General features: G+C 42.1%; 1 protein-coding gene across 1 annotated transcript in view; it reads left to right on the top strand.

Annotated features, from left to right (window-relative positions):
* Window positions 1-23788, top strand: part of LOC146074831 (paralemmin-1-like) — a 77944-nt gene that overhangs the window by 43231 nt on the left and 10925 nt on the right. Inside the window, exons 3-4 of the mRNA XM_083183364.1 lie at window positions 20054-20168; window positions 22033-22054. Of these exons, the coding sequence (XP_083039490.1) occupies window positions 20054-20168; window positions 22033-22054 (137 nt within the window). The remainder of the gene's footprint in view (window positions 1-20053; window positions 20169-22032; window positions 22055-23788) is intronic.

The raw sequence follows: 23788 nt of genomic DNA, 5'->3' as shown, positions 1-23788 counted from the left end.
TGCCCGTCCGCCCCCGTGCGCCGCACAATCCCCGCCCGACATTAGCTGGCCGCCCGGCAATGGCTACGCTGATAACATAGCCAAAGCTAACATATAAGTACCAGTTACAGCCCTATATAAGACCTCATGTGATCTCAGCAATTCATTCAGTGTTTGGAATCCTGGAATCCACATCCGGTTTTTCACCACTACAGTAAGTACAGTTTGAGTTTGAATGAATTTGTATTGAATGGTGGTCACTCTATCCTTTTTCATAGATTGACCTATCCCTGGTGCCATATTTTCTGTTTTTTGGGGCCATTAATTCCCTTTTATCCAGTTGGCATTTTAACATGGAGAATATTGGGCAATTACCAAGCTACGTTTAGTTGTTTCAATTGATCTTCAGTGGTATGTAATATGTGATTACTTTCAATATATTTTTCACTTGTACAGAGCTTGAAGGTTAATTACAATATAGTACGGTTATTTTCTATATTAGATTTTGCTCCATTCATTTCCGGTGCCTTTTATCATATGGGAACATTTGCCATAGAAACGCAGTGTATTCCATCTGAGATGATTTCTTTGGTATGAATTCTGTTATTATCTATATTGCTCTAATATGGAAATTGGGTATAAACCTGCATGTCTCGCTCACTTTGGGCGAGATTTACTAAAGGGAAAATGCCGTAAAACCCCCGTTTTACGGCATTTTCCTATGTATCAATAAACGTCCGCAGCGTTTTCGCTAGGCAGGGTATCGCCACCCTCTGGGTGGCGATACCCTATAGAAGCCTATGGGCTTCTTTCGCCGTACGCCGTCCGCGCGCCCACCCCCTCCCGTCCTCCTGTGATCATCTACTCCCCCTGGTGTGACAGCCGGCAGGACATCCGGCTTCAGGGGGAGGAGGAGACACAGGGGGGCGCTGGCAGCCGCCGGGAGGTGGCGGAGACCCCCGCAGCCAACATCACAGGTATCGCGGGGGTCTCCATCACCGTAACCCGATGCTGGCCGCATATGTTAGTACATATGCGGCAGCATCGCGGCGGCTGCCGTGCGAAGGGCGGCGATGTATGTTAATACATCCCGCCCTTTGACTCTTCATTCTCCATTTGTTCTAATGAGTGTTGGATTAATGAAACCACTCAACTCCTTAATTCCAACTAGTTGTTTCTCCGCTGTCCTCCTCTTCAGATCATTTTTCTTCATATTCATCATTTTTATACTAATTGACCAATATTTTATGTGTAAATCACACTGATTTTTTATAATTTACAGTGTGAACCTGCTTTGTATCACTCTGCTTTCAATGCCCCTGATGAAGTCAAGTTATTGACGAAACGCGGTGGGCCAGCAACATCTCTTGGAAGACATATTTATTAAAAAATATTTTTATACCATTATGTATTGAATTTAACTTTATGTTCATTATATTGTGCTAGTGGACAAATTTTACATCATTTGTGCTGTGAAAATCTGTACTAGGCGCACCCTGAACTTTCCTTATTTTCATCTCTAAACCCTTGGGTCCCATCTAACAGGGGATCCCTACAGAGGTGCTGTCTTAAATGTTAAGCGCGGGTGGGGTAATGTGTGTGTGTGTGTGTGTGTGTGTGTATATATATATATATATATATATATAAATATATACCTGATATATCAGACCAAACAACGCACAATATATCGTTCGGTCATTTGACAGATTGCACAGTGTGTGCGCACTATATTGTTTCTTCTGGAGTTCAAGGTAATTTGGGATGATCATTATGTAGTTTGCACATCATTTAGTGTGAGTTAACTTTACGGATTCAGTACTGAATCCCGGCGGTCGGGATCCCGGCGTTCAGAATCCCCACGCCGGAATCCCGACAGCCGAAATGCCGACAAGGGGGGGACGTGGATCGCCCCCCCTTGCGGGCTCGCTGCGCTCGCCACGCAGCGGGCCCGGTGCCTCGCTACGCTCGGCACACTAATTTATTCTCCCTCCAGGGGTGTCGTGGACACCCACGGAGGGAGAAAGTGTCGGCATTTCGGCGGTCGGGATTCCGGCGTCGGGATTCTGAACGCCGGGATCCCGACCGCCGGGATGGTAACTGCATCCCAGCTTTACAGTTGCTTTTGTACTCCCCTATTTGTGGTATTACAGTAATGTTCTGTACATGCTATGTACTAATGCAGGGGTAGCTGCTCTGTTATTATTCTGTTATATATATATATTTCTATGCGATAAATGTTTATTTCTGTGCGACTCTGTGTCAACTTTGTGACTTCTGATAAAATATAATTATGTAATTAGTAAATAAATAGATTAGCTACAAAGATAATAAAATAGTTGCAAATGATTACAATAAAGATCTAAAGGCCTTATTTTGGTTCATTCTTTCTGACAAAATCCTTCTTAGATGGACAAAACCATGTGCACTGCAGGGGGGGCAGATGTAACATGTGCAGAGAGAATTAGATTTGGGTGAGTAATTTTGTTTCTGTGCAGGGAAAATACTGACTGCTTTATTTTTACACTGCAATATAGATCTCACTTTGAAGTAAAACCCCACCCAAATCTAATTCTCTCTGCACAAGTAACACCTGCCCCACCTGCAGTGCACATGGTTTTGCCCATCTAAGAAGGATTTTGTCAGAAAGAATGAACCAAAATAAGGCCCAAAATGTGTTACTTGCAATGTCATATGGTATGTGTTTTTAAGCTAGTGATTTAAAAGCTGGAATTCAGCTTATTACTCCCTTAAGGTTCCCTTTTCACTTCCTATATCATGCTTGGCAGAAATCAGAGTGACAGATGAAAAGGCCACAGCTGGAGCGGCCAGCCCTGACAATGCAGCCGCACACTGGTGGATATTACTTCAAACAATAACAGGAAAATAGTGAGGGTGGATACTATAAATCCAATACATCCCACAATGCAAGGGGCTTCCTGATTAGCCTGATTTTCCCAGACACACTTAGCTAACCTTGGATTTGTCCCACAGGAGAGACACATCCCTAGGAGATTATTCTGACAGCAACTGACGGAGCAAAGCTGGCGAACCTAAGTGTTTTCTCTTATTTTTTGGTAATGGTGAGCAGGGCAGATGGGGGTTTCCAAATGCTGTAATAAATATACATACATAGGGACTGATGCTGAGATGGAAGCAAAGAAAATAAAGCAAGTAATTATTGCGCACCTTGGCAAAACCATGTTGAACTGCAGGTGGTTCAAAAACCCTTTACCTTTAGAACTGCAGGTGGGGCAAATTTTAAAATGTGCAATAGAGAGGTTTACTGTATATGTGAGAGATATGTGCCCAAACTTAGATCTAAATTGCAGCGTAAAGCTGCCCAGTATTTGTGGGCTACATGGAAAAGCTGTCAGTATTTACCCTGCATACTGGTCCTGTATGCTGATTGAGCACTCTAATCCACATATACTACAGACATGGTAGGAGAAGCTGTCAGGAATGAGCCTTTGGTTTGTCCCTTATACTCAGGAACGCTAAGAGAATGGGTAGAGAATACTGTTTCCCAGCGCATGTTGGAGGAGCCTGGCAAGGAGACATTTGTTGATATGTGGGTAGCATTATCATCCTAGTACTGAGGGGAGGCTCTGGAATCAGCAGGACCTGGCCAAAATGTAGTTTCCATAAGATAAGTTTTATTTTAAAGTGTGAGTGCCTTAGTTTCTAATTACAATATATACAATATATACATGTCTCTCTCTCTCTCTCTATATTTCTCTCTCTCTCTCTCTCTCTCTCTCTCTCTCTCTCTCTCTCTCTCTCTTTCTCTCTCCCTCTCTCGCTCTCTCTCTCTCAGGGTGGGATGCATGACACATTGCATCTTGAATGTGATGTATCCCGCCACTCTTTCTGTATGCTTGAAGAAAAATCACAAAGGACAGTCTCCAGTTAAGAGGGGGGTTGGTTATTAAGGATCCAATGGGATCTCTCTGGGGGTTGGGGTGGAGGGGATGCAAAGGGAAGCCCATAGGCTTCTAGAAGTCTACAAAGTATCAAAGCCTTGATGCATATGCGGTAAGTGGCCGATCCTAAGAAAATTGTATTTTCTGAGGTTTGCCCCATTTTAAACCTTGGTCTGTTCACTGATTACATATTAGTTATTTTAAACACGTTATTTTAAAGGTAGATGCTTATGCTCAGTAATTGCAAGGTATATATTAATCATGGGTCTTTAAACTGTGGCCCTCCAGATGTTGTGGAACTACATGTCCCAGCATGCCCTGACAGTTTTGGCATGCTCTTATAGGATAAATAGAATAGAATCTTTATTTATCATAAAATGCCCATATGTAATGAACATTGAACGAAAATAAATTGTGAACAATACAAATGTACAATCAGAGACATTAAAAGAAAGGTAACACATGACTACAGAATTCATACATAGTTCACGATTAACCCTAAACATTTAAAATATTTAAAGTATTTAAAGTGCGAACTGCCACTGGAAAAAAGCTCTCCCTGTATCGTTTAGTTTTACATAAAACTGAACGGTAACGTCTATTTGAAGGAAGTAAAGAAAATAAATCACTATTCGGGTGGGTGGAATCTCTCAGAATACTACTAGTCTTTGAGAGAAGCCGCTTCTTGAAGATGTCTTGTAGACTCGGTAGAGCAACTCCAATTGTTCTACCTGCAGTTGACACGACCCTCTGAAGGGACTTACGGTCAGCTGCCGAGCAGGGACCAAACCATGCCACAATACCGTAAGTGAGAACACTCTCAATCACGCATGAATAGAAGTTCACCAAAGTTCTCCTACTCATACCGGCCAAGCGCAGTTTCCTAAGAAAAAACATACGCTGGTGGACCTTTTTGATGACGATATTAATATGAGTGCTCCATGAGAGATCTTTAGATATATTAACACCCAAAAATTTTAAAGTATCAACGGTCTCCACCTGTTGACCATTTAAAACCAGTGGGCAGTATGTGGTCTTGTGCAACTTTCTGAAATCCACAATCAATTCTTTAGTCTTAAGTTGGCCATACATCAGAAAGATCGATCTTAAGATCATTGCGCTCATGATTGTGTACAATTTCCCTTGAAATCCCTGGCAGTCCTTGGTGGTTTTTGGACACACAATCTACACACAATCCATCTTACAATCAGTCATACAATCCATCTGCTGTATGATTGTGTATGCAAGATGTGCACACAATCTGCATACAATCCATCATACAATCAGTCATACAATCCATCTGATGATTGATTGTATGATTTGTGTACACAAGATGTGCACACAATCTGCATACAATCCATCTTACAATCAATTGAGATTGTATGATTGGGTACAATATCTTTCTGATGTATGGCCACCTTTACTCACATTCAGGATCAAGCAATTCTCTCTGCTCCATGACTCCAATTTCAGCCTGTACTTGTGGCAATGCATGTTGGAACATGTAGTTTCACAACATCTGGAGAGCCACAGTTTGAAGACCCATGTATTAAATGATGAAGATTTTAAAGATCAAATTAAGCTACTACTGCACAATGATTTTTAACAAATAAAGTGTATCTGAATATTATACATAAAGGGTTTACTTTTAATTTAAACATGCCTATTATATTCATCTTCACCTCTGCAGCAGTCTACACTGTCAAGAGGTAAGCATTGCTTTAACAAAGCCCACATGTGGTGACTGACAGCATGACTTGCATTAAACAGATGCACAGTTTGGACTGGATGGCTGGAGCTGGAGGCAAACCACTTATGTAAAAGGAAGGTCCTCGGTTTGATATGTTGGACTTATGTGAGATCCCATTACGACATGTCATTATGGAGAGGGAGGACTTTTAGCTGTCTCTAATAGATTGGGTTATTTTTAATACAGCAGCAGAGTTTGTATGTTCTTACCATTCTTGTGTACATTTCTTACGGTGCACATGCTTAGTCTGTGTCAGGGACTGCATACTTCCAAATGAGGGTAATGTGGAAGATCCAGTCCAGGTTTTAGAGCAGCAGCAATGAAATTAGATCCAGTCCAGGTGTTGTAAACTGATGTGATCAAGGTCTGGCTGATAAGAATCGACTGTGGCTTCCTGTTTTAAGTGTGTCCAGGGCAGGAGGTCATTGGTCCCAATGCTGAAAAGCGGCTGGGTGCTTAGGTGCTTTTAAGTGTACTCTGACTGTAAAAAATGTGGAAACCCTGCAATGCTGTAACCTTGCTTGCCAAACTGTTAACCTGGTATGCTATTTACCTGCTTTAAAGTAAAGACCCAGACTTCATCTATATCCAGTGTATGTGATTCCTTTTCACATCTCGTAGCACAATAACATACTTGTAAAGTAATTATTTTTTGACAGAACTGGCCATAGTGTGTGTTTGTGCATCAGTTATAGGAAAATTAGATTATAAACTCCACCATGACAGGGAGTGATGTCAATGATTAAATGTTCCTTAATTATCTCTTAGTATTGACTAATAACCTATTAAAGTTTATTACTGTGCGTGAAATGTATGAAATCATATGTCCTCGCCATCAAAATGGAAAGAAAACAAGTTATTTGCCGCATATATCTGTGTAGCATGCAACCGGAAAGTGTCTCTAAGAAGAAAACCTTTTAACTTGTGTCTTATAAAGAATAAAAAAACTATTTTGTGATAAAAGTTGTGCAATATAGTGACAATAGTCTACTGAACAGTGGGAACAGCTTGCATATTGGACCACTCACCCTATTCTCTCCAGCATACGTACAACAAAAGATGGCCGATTGTGTTGTTTCCCAATTCACTATGGGCCCTAACTTAGAGGCAATGCAGAGTGGAACCCAAGTCAGCCATGATTGTTTTTGCATTATTGTCTCCTTCTGCATGTAGCATACAAGTAATGAGAACCTTAATTTTTACATTGCAACCTTAGAACCTGGTGCAGGATGCATCCCATTTCCAACTCAAAATCAATCTGCATATTTTAAATCTACCCCTATGTCTGCAGTGCAAAATAGTTTTTGACAAACCATTGCACCTTCTTACTGATACCTAATTCTATAACTTTATTCTGAAAGTTTTCTATATACATGATATGTGTTTATTCATATATTCAAATGTCTTTCATTATAAAAAACTGTTTAAGTACCATAGGACTAAAATGGCCTTTTTTTGTAATACAGGTTAAGTATCCCTTATCCAAAATGCTCGGGACCATGAGCATTTTGGATAAGGGATTATTCCAGATTTTTTTTAACATACTCACCTGGTCCCCTGGCTATCCTCCAACAGTCCCCCAATGTCCACGGTGTTCCCTGGTGTCCACGGCGGCCATTGGATTACTCTAGTCTTCAGTGGCATCTCCGATCCCAAGGATGTCCGATGGCCACCGTGGACTCTGGGGGGGGGGGGGGGGGGCAAGGTTAGTATAAATAAAGGTGGGGGGGACAAAACAAAATAAAAAAACGAAATATTCTCTGAAAACCTGCGATGTATATATACTTGTAACCCGGCTGGAGTCTGCTACCTTGTGACAGCCTCTGTGTTTGTGCATGTGTGAAAGAAAGAGATGCCGTCTCACTTGCTGCCAACAGATGGCAGTGTTTCGTAGACACACAAACGAACACTAGACATATATAAAGATGAAATACACACACATACTGATACTGGTCTAGCTGCTTTTTGGCTGCTGCAGAAGAATTCAATCCTCTCTTCCTGCATGATGTGTGTGTAGGGGGCAATCGCACACACACGCACACACACACACACACACACACATGTGCTGGATCTGCTTTTGGTGCCCATTGTACAGCGCAAGTGTCATTTTTTATATTTTATAAAGAGGGGGCCTGGCCACATACACTTCCAATTCTGGGGCCCACTGTAGGTGTCGGTGCCCCTAATGATACAAGGTGCTTTTTTTAACCATAGGTGTGGCTGTGCAGTAAAATATATGAAATACACATGCCCTGTATTGCACCACACATGCCCTGTTATGGAGCACACATTTCCCCTCAATTATGCAGCCATCAGTAACCTTTTTTTGTGTCACATATCCTCCATATTCTTCTCTTCATGGTTGGCAAAGAGTTATGGCACATCACTGTGTTTGCACACCTGAGTCAGGTTCCAGAAGATTGCTAGGTTCTATAAAGAGCCAGGGATACTATTACATGCAGTCTCCATGGAAATTTAGATATTCAAATACTACCAACATTTTATTGCATGCAGATGAAAAATAAATATATGCATTCCTTTTATGTGTGTAGTTATTATTATATTTTACAGTGTACATTTTAATGTACACTGTTTTTAAGAAAAGAGCAGGGACTTGCTGTTGGACCTGCACCTGATACATATATTTGTTACTACAGGTGTGCATATTAACATTAACATTCTTAACAGTGTTAGTAATAAATTTACTTTTATTGGCTGGCTGTCACATATCACATTATTACATCCCCCAATGAACTTGCTTTTTTGCATTTTGTGAGAAAAACCCGGGTCTGTGCTGTTCACACTGCCATACACCCGTGTATTACCTAGGAAAAACCCTGCAAAAAACCTGTGTCTAATTCCCAGGGCATAACACCCGGGAATTTCCCAAAGACCCCTTCACACTGAGACAGGACACAGGAAATTACTGCTTGCCCTGGCAAATACCCAGGTTTTTGCGTCAGTGAGAGCGGGGTATAACCTGACATTGCTTGGCAGGTTTCCCCTTTATTAATATAAAAAAAAGTGAAAAAAAAACCATGTCGACCTTTTGACTGTCCACCTAACCCATGTCGCCCTAATGACCCTGTCGCCCTAGACTCATGTTGACCTTCCTGCATGTCGACCTAATGGTGTCGACCTAATGGCAGGCAGAATGCTATACTCTTGATTACTAGTGAAATGCAATAGTTACAGTTAACGGAAATAAATAAAAGGTACTTGTTTCCTAGCAATGCGCCCATTGCATACCGTACTTAGTGGTGTGCAATGCGATATTCCCATTAAATTAACAGGAGTGCTTGTACAATGAAATATCGCATAGCATTGCATGCCAGCAAATGGCATGCGATGCAATGCGATTTTTAATTGTACAAGCACCCTGATGGGTGCTTACTATGTTAAATACCCCCCTTTGTCAACGCCACCCCCACTATCAACACCAACCCGAAGCGTGGCGAGCGCAGCGAGCACGCGAGGGGTGGCAGTACGCGTCCTCCGACCTTTTCATACCCCCACTATCTACGTCGGCATGGAGTTGATAATAGATAGTGCGGCGAGCGCAGCGAGCCACCGAGCCCGAAGCGTGGCGAGTGAACGCAGAATCTGAGCCCGAAGCGTGGCGAGGGGACGCGGAATACATGTAAAGTGATCCATGTCCCCTCGCGGGGCTCGCTGCGCTCGCCACACTATCTAAAATCAACTCCACGCTGATGTGGATAGTGGAGGTATGAAAAGGTCGGAGGATGTGTACCGCCGCCCCTCGCTTTTATGTTAGGAAGTTATGTGTTGATGCCCTTAGAAGTTACCTAAGCCTGACCTCTTCAAGACAAAAGTATGAATACATACAGTAGTCCCTGTTTTTGAAATATCTACATCACATGTACTTACTGTGTTTAAGTAGCAGGGAAACCAAATGACCTGTCATTACATCATAATTTCCAACAAGTATTTAGCGTTTCCGTTTTAATGTCCACCCTTTAAGAAATATGGATACTCCCAACGTAGATTACAAAAATGTCATTTTTAGGTGACATCATTGATTGCTTCCTGTGGGAATAAGCCTTTTCTCAGTCACCACTACAAGACTATGACTAATGGGCCGAGATCAGAAGTGTGTATAAAGTAAACAAAGTTATCTTTAATTAATGGAGAAACATTTAAGTGAAACTAAACAAACTCCTGAAAGATAACAAAGGCAAGATTGACCAATGATCTCATACTTTTAATCAATGGAGGATGTATCTCATACACTTTATACCGCTTAATGAAAAAAAGAACCTTGGTAATAGCAAATCATGACATTCACTGTCCTATTAAAACACAACAGTAACAAACATTTATATAATGATTTCATATAGTCTGGCTTCTAAGTGTGTGGTGGAAGCCGGGGAGAGTTGTCCCATCTTAAAAAATATTAAGTAAATAAAGTGCAATATAATCAATGGTATAAAATCATTGAGTAAATACAGAAGGGAGCGGATGGAGCACGCTGTAGAATTAGGATTACAGGGCGTTATTGCATACAGTGCCATAATATGACAAAGTAGCAGGGAAAACGTTGATGCAAATTGAAATGTACCTTTGCCACCTACTATGACTACTATGAGATACACTAGTCCAATTTGGGGCGATTTCACCCGATCCCGACGGATCAGGCTGAGGTATCGGCCCAAATCAGATGTGTTTGAAGTTCCCCTTGGGTTCGATTGGTGGTCCCATGCACATCGGACCTGAGTCGGAGATCGGGCCTGCAGCCCATCCGACCTCCCACTCGGCCCCCCTCCCAGCTGTGGGGAACATGGTCATATGCAATCAAAGGACCACATGCGATCATGCTGCCTGGGAAGGTCCCGGGAAGCTCAGGTGGGATCGGATGGCCATACATTGTACAACATTATAAGTCATTTCAAAATAAAATAAAAAGTCTATATGGAATAAGTACAATATACACACTAGTTACAGTAGCTGATGGGTGAACATCAATCAGTGTGAGAACCTGCCAAGGTTTGAATATAGGCTATTAGCATAGGCGAATCTAGAATTATGGTAATGGGTGGTCCTAGATCCAGACATAATAGCAGGTGGAGCTTTGCGCGGCGTAGCCGCGCTCGAAAAGGGGGAGTGGCCTAATGGAAAGGAGGCGTGGCATCACAAAAAGGGGTGTGGTATTACACTTTAGACCATGCACAGTAATGCCCATTACACATTTTAGCAAACTCCGTAATACCCATTACACATAAAGCCACACGCCGTAATGCCAATTACACATTGTGCCACACATCATGATGCCCATTACACATTGTGCCACACATCATGATGCCCATTACATATTATATAACAAACCAGAATGCACATTACATATTTGCCACGTAAGTGCTGCTTACCTACGTGCTCATTGCTAGGGGGTTCTTGCTTGATGGCACCATAGTACCCATTACACATGATGCCGCGCACCATAGTACCCATTACACATGATGCCGCACACCATAGTACCCATTACACATGATGCCGCACACCATAGTACCCATTACACATGATGCCGCACACCTTAGTACCCATTACACATGATGCCGCGCACCATAGTACCCATTACACATGATGCTGCACACATAATGTCCCTTACACATGATGCTGCACACATAATGTCCCTTACACATGATGCTGCACACATAATGCCGCTTACACATGATGCTGCACACCGTAATGCCCCTTACACATTAAGCCACACATTATGCGTAATGCCCCCACATACCGCCACTTGTAGCATTCCTTAAGCAATGCCCCCAAAAGTGCCACTTACTGCAAATTTTTATATAAGCATTCGCTGCTGCTGCAGGGAGAGATGGAGAGCGGTGCAGCTCCTTCTATGGGGAGAGGAGCAGAGCGCAGCGCAGAGCACGCTCCCACTCCCCTCCTGGTGTCCCCTTTGAAATATTGTGCGCGCTGTTGTTGTGCATGACGTCGGGGGGGGAGCACGCCGGGCGCCGGCACCATGTGATTAAAGGGGGTGCGGGCTGAGGTGAAAACGTGGAGAAGAATTAGTGCGGAAGCTGCAGGGGTGTCAGTCATTGACAGCTGGGCAGAGAGCAGGGGGCTGCCCGGCTGTATTCAGAGCACTGCAGGTCACGGCTGTTTGAAATAATACCCCTTTCACAACAGAAAATGCAGGGATTTACCTGGGAATATGGTCCCAGGATGCATTTTCTGGTGTTAGGGGGAGAGACAACCACTCCCCTCTCCCTACCCCCCTTTAACCAACCAGCTATATCTTCGGAACCAACTGACCCATTTACATGAGACCAGTATCATATTGAAGAACTTTTGAGTTGGCTTCGAATGATTTTGGTCCCGTGAAACTGGGCTGTTTGGTTCCAGAGAAATCTGCCCTCAAAAAACATAAACAGTCATGAAATTACATTTAAGAAATGAAAAAAAAAAAAACGGTTTAACCTCAATATCCCTGGAACCAATTAACCCATATGGATCCAGCCTGGTATCAGATTGAAGGACCAGCGATTTGGGTTCGACTGAGATCAACGTCGAGCTTCAGTGATGCCGAAGGGGGAACTGGCAGCCGTTGAACTGGGTGGGGGTTGGAATTAGCGGGTCCCATGTTATCCTATAGGGAAAACGTTCCAGGTTTGCTTGGCCGTATCTCTGGTTCCCAGGGGGCTAGAGACACGGGGCTGGGCTCGTTGGAAAGCCCCATCCCTCAGCTACATAATGGGCTAATGGGTGGTCCTGTGCACCCCCGGACCACCCCCTAGATTCGCCTATGGCTATTAGACCATGTGCTCCATGAGCCTTTTTTTATGTTCTGTTAATGCTGTGCTGTCTGAGTACTCAGCAGCCACCATGAGTATATATAGACTGTTAGTATACATTAGCAGCTTGTTGCCTCCTTTTCCTAGATGTAGATTTTGCCCAGTATACTTACCTGACCCCTATCGGGATTCCCTCCATTGGAATACCGGCGTCAGTATTCTGACACCTGACTTCCCCACTGCTGGTCATCCATACCGTACAGTATGTATTCCTGGAAGAGCTTCACTCTGTACCTCATGCTCACTCAGGGGTAGATTTATTAAGCTCGGTGAAGTGATAAACGGTCTGGTTTTTATCACCGGCCAATCAGCTCCTACCTGTGAAGTTACAGGCTTGATTTGAAATATGACAGGTGTGAGCTGATTGGCCGGTGATAAAAACCAGACAGTTTATCACTTCACCGAGCTTAATAAATCTACCCCTCAATCTCTTATCAGCTGAATACACTTACATATTTAAGACTTGGAAACATTCATGAAAATAAGCTTTTTGTCAAATGACTGCTCGCTTGTCCCTCAAGTCACTCCAGAAAGTTAAAATTCTGCATTATTTTTGTCATAAATCCCAACTAAATAATAACTTGCAACTTTGGTCAGAAAATGTTTAATGTTTCCTGAACACGTGTAAGAATCTTATTGTGTATATTCATGTATTTTTGCACAAATGAGGAAGGAAGTTATTTCCATGTAAAATTCAACAAGATAATGTTAAAAGTAAAACAAATCTGTTTTATTGTTTAGTATTATAGCATTACACTATGCATACCACACCTGAAGACACATCTGTTTTTGTCTACGGTACTTGTTTCCTAGCACGGCCACAATCGCGGCCATCGGGTGTAATTTTTAGTGGCCTGCGACGCGACCGACGCGATGCCCACGATTTTTCCATTGAAATGCATTGAAAACAGTGAAAATCGCGTCGGTCGGGTCGTATGCGGCCAAAAATGCTTAAATGGTCCACACGCAATGGCCGCGATTTCCCCATAGGGAACAATGTTAAATGGCTAACTTTACCCCCGATGACCGCGATTTCCCATAGGAAACAATGTTAAATGGGTCAATTTACCCAAATCATCATAGGGAACAATGGTAAATGGGCCAGAAACCCCAAAAAACACCCCTGAACATTGACATGTCCCCCCAAAAGTATTTCACGCCACCCCGCGATCAACGTGAACCCAAAGCGTGGCGAGCGCAGCGAGCCCGCGAGGGGCGGCGGTACGCGTCCTCCGACCTTTTCACACCCCCACTATCCACGTCGGCGTGGAGTTGAGAACAGAATAGTGTGGCGAGCGCAGCGAGCCACCGAGCCCGAAGCGTGGCGAGCGGACGCGGATACCTTCACAGGTAAACGCGTCCCTTCGCGGGCTTCACAGGTATCCGCGTCCCCTCGTGGGGCTCGCTGCGCTCGCCACGCTTCGGGGTCGGTGGCTCGCTGCGCTCGCCACACTATTCTATTCTCAACTCCACGCCGACGTGGATAGTGGGGGTATGAAAAGGTCGGAGGACGCGTACCGCCGCCCCTTGCGGGCTCGCTGCGCTCGCCACGTTCCGGTTTTACGTTGATCGCGGGGTGGCGTAAACTACTTTTGGGGGGACATTTCAATGTTCAGGGGTGTTTTTGGGCCATTTACCATTGTTCCTATTATAATTTGGTTAAATTGAGCCATTTCACATTGTTTCCTATGGGAAATCGTGGTCATCGTGGGTAAATTGAGGCATTTAACATTGGTCTCTATGGGGAAATCGCGGCCATCGCGTCTGGCCCATCGCACCCGATTTTTTAGTGCATGCGATGGCCGCGATGCCCCCGATTTTACACCCGATGACCACGATCATGATCGTTGTGGCCGTGCTAGGAAACAAGTACCTTGTCTACTTTTAACCCCTTCACGACATTTGACGTACATGTACGTCATGGTCGGGAAGTACTTCCCGACATTTGACGTACATGTACGTCATGGCTTCTAACTGTCACTGCGTCTAGAGACGCAGTGACAGTTAGGTGATGTCTGCTGTCCCTGACAGCAGACATCCCCCCTCGTCGCCCAGGGGGGGCAGGGGTGCCCCCCCCGGTCGGCGATCGCTGTGATTGGCTGTTCAAATCTGAACAGCCAATCTCAGCGTTTCCTGTGTTACCGGCGGCTAAGCCGCTCGGTAACACAGGGATCGGCGGTGATCGGTGCTGGCACCGATCACCACCGATCCGCAGCTCTCCCTCCCACCCGCCCGGCAGCCGCTCTAGCCCTCCCTCCTACCCGCCCGGCAGCTGCGCTCACTCCGGCAGCAGCTCCCCCTACCTCGCTGGCTCGCTCCCTGTCACTGTCATCAAGGAGCAGCAGCAGCGCTCCCCCCCAGCTCAAACCCCCCCCCGCATGTAAAAAACTTCAAAAGGAATAAAATGAAATCATATATATATATATATACACATATATATATATATATGTATATGTGTATATATATGTATATGTATATGTGTATATATATATATATATATGTATATATATATATATGTATATATATATATATATATATATATATATATATGTATATATATATATATATATGTATATATATGTATATATATATATATGTATATATATATGTATATATGTATATGTATGTATGTATGTATATATATATATGTATATATATATACACATATATATATATATGTATATATATATATATATATACACATATATATATATATATGTATATATATATATATATATATATATATATATATATATATATATATATATAGACAGATAGATATTCCAGACATATGACGTATATATACGTCATGGTCGGGAGGTACTTCCCGACCGTTGACGTATATATACGTCATGGCTTTGAACTGTCACCGCGTCTATAGACGCGGTGACAGTTTGGAGATGTCTGCTGTCCCTGACAGCAGACATCCCCCCCTCGCCGCCGATCGCTGCGATTGGCTGTTCAAATGTGAACAGCCAATTGCAGCGTTTTCTGTGTTACCGGCGGCTAAGTCGCTCGGTAACACAGTGATCGGTGGTGATCGGTGCTGTTAAGTACAGCACCGATCACCACCGATCGCCAGCCCCCCCCTCCCACCCGGCAGCCCCCCCTCCCTCCCACCCGGTAGCCGAAGCGCCAGCACCCCTCCCACCCCCCACCAGTCGCAGCGCCAGCCCCCCTCCCCCACCATTCATTCCACCACCAAATATCACTCCTTCCCTTCTGAGTCCTGCCATGCACCCAACTGGTATTTTTTGGTCACATATGAGGCATTGCCGTACTCGGGAGAAATTGGGGCACAGATTTTGGGGTGCTTTGTCTCCTTCATTCCTTGTGAAAATGAAAACTTTTGAGCCAGATCTGCATTTTTGTGTAAAAAAATTTAATTTTTTACACAAAAATGCAGTACTGGCTCAAAATTTTTCGTTTTCACAAGGAATGAAGGAGACAAAGCACCCCAAAATCTGTGCCCCAATTTCTCCCGAGTACGGCAATGCCTCATATGTGACCAAAAAATACCAGTTGGGTGCATGGCAGGACTCAGAAGGGAAGGAGTGATTTTTGGTGGTGGAATGAATGGTGGGTGCTATGTCGCATTAGCAAGACCCCTGAAGCACCCATACAGTGGAACCCCCCCACAAGTGACCCCATTTTGCAAACTACACCCTTTAGGGAATTCATCAAGGGGTATAGTGTACATTTCAAACCCCCAGGGGTTTCACCAATTTTGATACAACTGAGCTGTGAAAATGAAAAATTAAATTTTTACATTTTCACAGCCCAGTTGTATCAAAATTGGTGAAACCCCTGGGGGTTTGAAATGTACACTATACCCCTAGATGAATTCCCTGAGGGGTGTAGTTTGCAAAATGGGGTCACTTCTGGGGGGGTTCCACTGTATTGGTAATGCAACATAGCACCCACCATTCATTCCACCAAAATCTGTGCTCCAAAATCCAAAAATCACTCCTTCCCTTCTGAGTCCTGCCATGCGCCCAACTGGTATTTTTTGGTCACATGTGAGGCATTGCCGTACTCGGGAGAAATTGGGGCACAGATTTTGGGGTGCTTTGTCTCCTTCATTCCTTGTGAAAATGAAAAATTTTGAGCCAGAACTGCATGTTTGTGTAAAAAAATGTAATTTTTCATTTTCACTGCCCAGTTGTATCAAAATTGGTGAAACCCCTGGGGGTTTGAAATGTACACTATACCCCTAGATGAATTCCCTGAGGGGTGTACTTTGCAAAATGGGGTGACTTGTGGGGGGGGGTTCCACTGTATTGGTGCAACATAGCACCCACCATTCATTCCACCAAAATCTGTGCTCCAAAATCCAAAAATCACTCCTTCCCTTCTGAGTCCTGCCATGCGCCCAACTGGTATTTTTTGGTCACATGTGAGGCATTGCCGTACTCGGGAGAAATTGGGGCACAGACTTTGGGGTGCTTTGTCTCCTTCATTCCTTGTGAAAATGAAAAATTTTGAGCCAGAACTGCATGTTTGTGTAAAAAAATGTAATTTTTCATTTTCACTGCCCAGTTGTATCAAAATTGGTGAAACCCCTGGGGGTTTGAAATGTACACTATACCCCTAGATGAATTCCCTGAGGGGTGTAGATTGCAAAATGGGGTCACTTGTGGGGGGGTTCCACTGTATTGGTGCTTTGGGAGTCTTGCTAATGCAACATAGCACCCACCAACATTCCACCAGAATCTGTGCTGCAAAATCCAAAAAACACTCCTTCCCTTCTGAGTCCTGCCATGCACCCAACTGGTATTTTTTGGTCACATGTGAGGCATTGCCGTACTCGGGAGAAATTGGGGCACAGATTTTGGGGTGCTTTGTCTCCTTCATTCCTTGTGAAAATGAAAAATTTTGAGCCAGAACTGCATGTTTGTGTAAAAAAATGTAATTTTCCATTTTCACATCCCAGTTGTACCAAAATTGGTGAAACCCCTGGGGGTTTGAAATGTACACTATACCCCTAGATGAATTCCCTGAGGGGTGTAGATTGCAAAATGGGGTGACTTGTGGGGGGGGTTCCACTGTATTGGTGCAACATAGCACCCACCATTCATTCCACCAAAATCTGTGCTGCAAAATCCAAAAAACACTCCTTCCCTTCTGAGTCCTGCCATGCACCCAACTGGTAGTTTTTGGTCACATGTGAGGCATTGCCGTACTCGGGAGAAATTGGGGCACAGATTTTGGGGTGCTTTGTCTCCTTCATTCCTTGTGAAAATGAAAAATTTTGAGCCAGAACTGCATGTTTGTGTAAAAAAATGTAATTTTCCATTTTCACATCCCAGTTGTACCAAAATTGGTGAAACCCCTGGGGGTTTGAAATGTACACTATACCCCTAGATGAATTCCCTGAGGGGTGTAGATTGCAAAATGGGGTGACTTGTGGGGGAGGTTCCTAACTTTTAGCACTTATGGTGCCTAGAAACCTACATGGTGCCTAAAAAAAAATCTCATAAAAAGGAGGCTCCAAAATCAAGTAGGTGCTCCTTCTATTATGAAGCCTGTGGTTTGGTCAACGTGCACACTAGGGCCACATATAGGATATTTTTGAAAACAAAAGAATTGGGGGAATCAATTTTTAGTCACATTTCTCTAGTAAAATCTACTGTATTCGTTAGAAAAATGTATTAAAATTGAAACTCTGCAAAAAAAAAGAAATTTTGAAATTTCACCTACACTTTGTTTTAATTCCTGTGAAACACCTAAAGGGTTAACAAACTTCCAAAATGCTGTTTTGAATACTGTGAGGGGTGCAGTTTTTGAAATGGCATCATTTATGGGGGTGTCTCACATACAAGTCCCTCAAAGTCACATCAGAACTGAACTGGTCCCTAAAAAAATCAGTGTTTGAAATTTTCTTGAAAATTTGAGAATTTGCTATTCATATTGTAAGCCTCCTAGTGTCCAAAAAAATGAAAAGGAAGTTGAAATAATGATGGCAACATAAAGTAGACATATGGTCTATGTTAGTTATTAACTATTTTGAGTGGTATGATTATTTGTCTCACAAGCAGAAAATTTAACATTTTGCAAATCGCTAAATTTTCCATTTTTTCACGACATTTTGGTATTTTTCACAAAAAAACACAGACTGTATCGACCCAAATTTACCACTAATTTGAAGTACAATGTGTCACGAAAAAACAATCTCAAAATCACTGGGATAAGTAAAAGCAAAAAAAAGTTATCCCCACTTAAGTGAGACATGTCAGATTTGAAAAAAAGGGCTCTGTCATGAAGGCACAAACTGGCTCTGTCATGAAGGGGTTAAGGAACATGGGTGAAACCCCTGTACCCCTGTTGTTCTGTCAACAGGGGTACAGGCCAATACCACTGACAATTGGCCCTGATCATTTTTTGTGATATTTTTTTTTTGGGGGGGGGGTTAGACTTTTTTATTTTGTTTTGCGGGGGCGATTCAATAAAAGCACCTTTATGGTGGCCAACAAATTCTCTAGACTTTGTGATTAGTTCATGAATGGGAGGACAGCACTTGCACAGCATGTTTAACGTTCTAACATCCATACAGGTAAGATGCTCTAAGCATTATACCCATTTGTGGATCCTGGTGAGTGCATTGCAAGGTTAATAAACTCTATATTGATATATGGTATTTTTTTTTTTCATTTAAAAATCACTTCCAAATGCATAGTTAATAATCATCATTATAACAACCAACAACAATTAAACTTTTTGTAATGTAGGATATTAATTAGAGCTGTAACAAAGGTGGTCATGTGTGAATATGGGCCTTATTCTGGTCCACCATTCGCAAGGCGGGGCTTGGTGGACTCGGAAGGCTGCGAATTCGCAGCCTTGTGAATCAACCAGAATAACACCCTATGTCTAGCTGCCTCCATTAGCATTTTTAAATCTGCAACCTCTTAGCAATTGGACAGGACGGGCACTATATCAGCACACAACTATGGCCCTTATTCTGGTTGACTCGCAAAGCTGTGATTTTCCAGCTTTGCAAGTACACCAAATGCCCCCTCACACGCCGAGTTACCCCCGCACGCATGCGAATGGATGTTTTGCATAAACATCCATTCGCAGCTTGCGTGCAGGGAGGAAATCATTAGATGGTCGCCGACCATCCTCTCTTCTCTGGTGTCTCACATCTACGAGTGCCCTGTGCGGGCGGACAGCTGAAATCTGCTGATGTCCGCTGCCCGACCCCCACAACCGCATCACGGGTGCATTTACACAGAAACGCCCAACGTATTCATGGAAATGCCCATGAGAGGCTGGGCGTTCCCATGGGTGCAGCCCATTGCCGCATACACACACACACCCCTTGCACTGCTTGGTGTGAACAGGACGGCGAACAAGCAGTTCGCTGTGCCCGCTCGCACCAAGTTTCTGCGCATACGCAAAAATGCGCATGGGCAGACGTTCACAATAGCCCCCCTGCGCGATTGCGCGGATGTTCTGCTGTTCCTTTCCCTTTGCAGCTTTTTACAGGAACTGAGGGCTTTAGAATGTATCACTTACCATATAAACAGGTGAAATAATATAGCTTTATAAATATATATTCCTCCAATTGTGTTTTATAGGTTAGAGCAGGATATTGAAAGACTAGAAAGTGAAGAATCTGTTATATCTGCCAAAGAACAAATCCTGAGAGAAAAGCTAAAAGAAACCGAAATATCATTTGTCGATTTGCAAAAGGTACAGTATGCTATTCTCTGTATTAATAGTAACGCAGAAACATATAGGGGAACCTCTGTAGAATTCCATCAACCAATTAGAAAACAGTTTGAGGCATTGTTTGTTTGAGAAAGTATATGTTTTCCAATGACCAGTGTCTGACCAAGGCCCACTGAGAAAATACAGTGGTAGAAATCCATAATTAGGGGTGTGGCCAGTCTCAAAGGGGGGTTGTGGTCAGCCTCCACACTGATTTGCCTACCCATTAAAGAGAGCATGGGCTGTGACCAAATAAGCATGTGATCGGGATAGCTTAAATACAAAACTAATTGCACTATGATAAATAAAGAAAAATACAAAAAAAAAAGTACAGTAAAGGCATGCTGATAAGTCATAAACGTACATCAAAAGCAAAAAGCATGTTATTAATTTACTGTATAATAATTGTACACCTGACTCCATTGCGCTTTCTAGAGATGGGTCATAAAATGGAGGGTGATAAACAGCCAGCCAATCAGCTCCTGCCTGCCATGTCAGACTGTGTTTGAAAACTGTCAGACAGGAGCTGATTGGCTGGCTTTTTATCACTCTCCATTTTATCACTTTTGAAGCTTAGAGAATCTGACCCTAATTCTTTATGCAGAAGTCCTCATTCCTACCCACTTTTCGTATCCCTTTCTATAAATGTATCTTCATAGATTGGGTAAAACTGATCCTAGTATTTGGCTAGTTAAGCACATAACATGTATAAAATAATTATATAAAATACATTGTTGACCAAAACTTTATTAATTGAGCAACTCAAACATACATAAGCAATTACAGGCTTCCTATCATGGATGTTATCTTTTACTTAGTGTTCCTCAAGGTTAATTCAGTCAACCAAATGGAAAAAGAACATGTGATTATTAGTGTTTTGCTGTTAATATTTACAAAATTCGAAGTGTCAATAAATATGAATACAAACATGGAGTCTAATGTGTTTTTGCGAAGCTGCTCAAACTGAGATTTTTATCACAGAGTGACTTTCACAAAGGGATTGTTTGGGAGTGGCAGCAAAATGTGTCATGGCCATTTTCAAAGGAAACATGGTGCCAACATCGTCTACGTGACCATAGGGCAACCTTAGCAGTCAATGTTATAAATAGATAGATAATCTATGAATGTGTACGCAGTTTTGAATACATTTGTACTGGCTCCGGCGCTCTTTCTGGACTGCAGCTTCACTTGCTAACATTAACAGTTCCAAAGCCTAAAAATCACAATTGCAAAAGCAATTGCGTACCAACATCAATTCATCCACCATCACCAGGAGCCCTAAAAGCTTTATACACAGATAAGAACAATTGTTTTATGTATTTGGTATACACATGCATTGGCACTTATGATTTTGGAAATATTTTATAGTATTACACTAATAGGGGGTATTTGATGCGGATGATATTTCCGATTGTCAGAAATATCATCCGTTTTGGACAAGTATAGGTCGAATTTCCATTCGGCCTATTCAATGTCAGTTCCGATCTCAGAAATTGATGATAATTGTCCAATTTAGCAGCCGTTTCCGACAATGCAGATTCGACTTTAAAAAAAGTTGAATATGCAGCTGTGAGTGGATAGAATAGGTTCTGGACGTTATTTTCAAACTACCGCTAATTTCATCCAGGATTGAATACCGCTTAGACAATTGTAATTTTTCACTTTTACCACAAAGACACCACCTTGTTCATGAGAAAATTATCTGACTACATATGTCAGATCACAAAATCATAACTGCATATACAAATAAATAAAAAAATCTTCATTTTGAGCACATTAGTATTTATAATCCCAAAGCTTCAGTAAAAAAAAAGGTAAAGTTTCTTTTTCTTTTTTTCTTTTTTAGAGCTTGTCGAATCAGGATAAAGGTAAGATATGTATATTGCTAAGTATAAATGTGCAATTCATGCAGTTCAAGAATAACTTTGTTCTGTAAGGGTCATAAATAAATTCAGTATTTTTATTAAGCAGATTCGGGGATGGCTGGTCTAAACCTAATGTTTTTTTTTTTTTTTTCTTATTCTGTGACCACTGGCACAGGGCTCGTGGGGTAGATTTATGAAGCAGTGATAAGGGAGGAGAAGTGATAAAGTGCCTGGTACTTTATCACTGGCCAATCAGCTTCTGACTGTTAAGTTACAGGCTGGGTTTAAATAGGAGCTGATTGGCCGGTGATAAATTACCAGGCACTGTATCACTTATACTCCCTTATCACTGCTTCATAAATCGACTTCTTTAAAAACCAGCTATGTTACAAAAAAAAATTGTGTGTTTCTATTCTATGCTAGTGTCATGCCCAGTTCTAATGCTTAACTTTAAGTTGAAATTTACTAAGATCGAATTGGTGCAAATGTCAAATACGGCCAGTAAATTAGCATCTGCTAATTTACAATCAGCCAAATTCAGCTGATTTGATGTATTTAATATACGGCAAGATCAGACAAATTCTGGTGTATGAATGAACACACCATCAATAGGTCTTATATGGCCATAATTTCTGTGATGGTGTGTTCATTTACTAACATTCGTACTGCTGAATTCGGCTACTAATTCAGCAGCAAATAAGACTGGAAAATACTCCTTATTTTCCTGTTCGTATTTGGCTGAAGCCTCCATGTATCAGTCAGACATGCAGGCTTCTCAAAAAATAATTAAAAACATGGCGTGGCTCCCTCATTCTCAACCAGCCCTGGGCTCATGAGAGAAGCATTGCGCGAGTATGACTGATCCGTGCAAAGTTTCAAGCCTTGTCCGTATTTGGCTGCCGGCAAACTCGGCAGCCAAATACGAATCACATTGAAATCGGAAAATACAATCCAGAATATACAACAGCCTAGTAAATTTGCTCTATTCTCTGGTCATATTTTGGGACGATTACTGCCGATCCCATTTGTGCATGTTCGTACATGGGATCGTCCGTAATCGGCCTTCTTAGTAAACTTCCTTCTAAGTGTGTGTGTGTGCATGTGCGTGCGCGCACATGTGTGTGTGTGTGCGTGCGTGCGTGTGCAGAAGTTTTCTCTGCATTTTATATTTTGTATGTTTATTCTATCTACTGTACATATACCCTGTATTGTTCTAATATGTATGGCTGCAAACCACTTGTGGTGCCTTGTCAATAAAATGTTCTTATAATAATAATAATAATAATAATAATAATAATAATAATAATAATAAGGTATTCAGATGTAATACAAATTTGCTGTAAAAAAAGTTTTATTGAAATATGTAAAATAAATCAAATCAATGCCTAATAACATGTTAGAAAGCAATAAATCATGGTTCACCAAGGTTTCTAATACAGGATTCAATTTATTTTTAATTTAAACAAACATGCAAACAATAAATGGGTTTAAATAAAAAACATTTAATAAATAAAAAAAAAAATTTGTTTTGTTTTTCCAAGTTTGAGTATATTAGTTTAATTCCTTAAAATGCAATATGCACTAAAACTTCCTTATGTAGTAGGATACTGTATTACAGTTTTTTGATAAGGAGATATGGAGAGCCGTTGTTTAGGTCAGCGCACACATAATAGAAATACCCTGTTTATATAATCTTGGGCATGTTTTGAAGCTGTATTCCTTTAATTTATCTAATAC

The sequence above is a fragment of the Crinia signifera genome, chromosome 1 (genome assembly GCF_055691185.1).
Source record: "Crinia signifera chromosome 1, ASM5569118v1, whole genome shotgun sequence".
Taxonomy (NCBI): domain Eukaryota; kingdom Metazoa; phylum Chordata; class Amphibia; order Anura; family Myobatrachidae; genus Crinia; species Crinia signifera.
The sequence above is the reverse complement of the archived record's forward strand: the minus strand, read 5'-3'. Positions and strand labels throughout refer to the sequence as shown.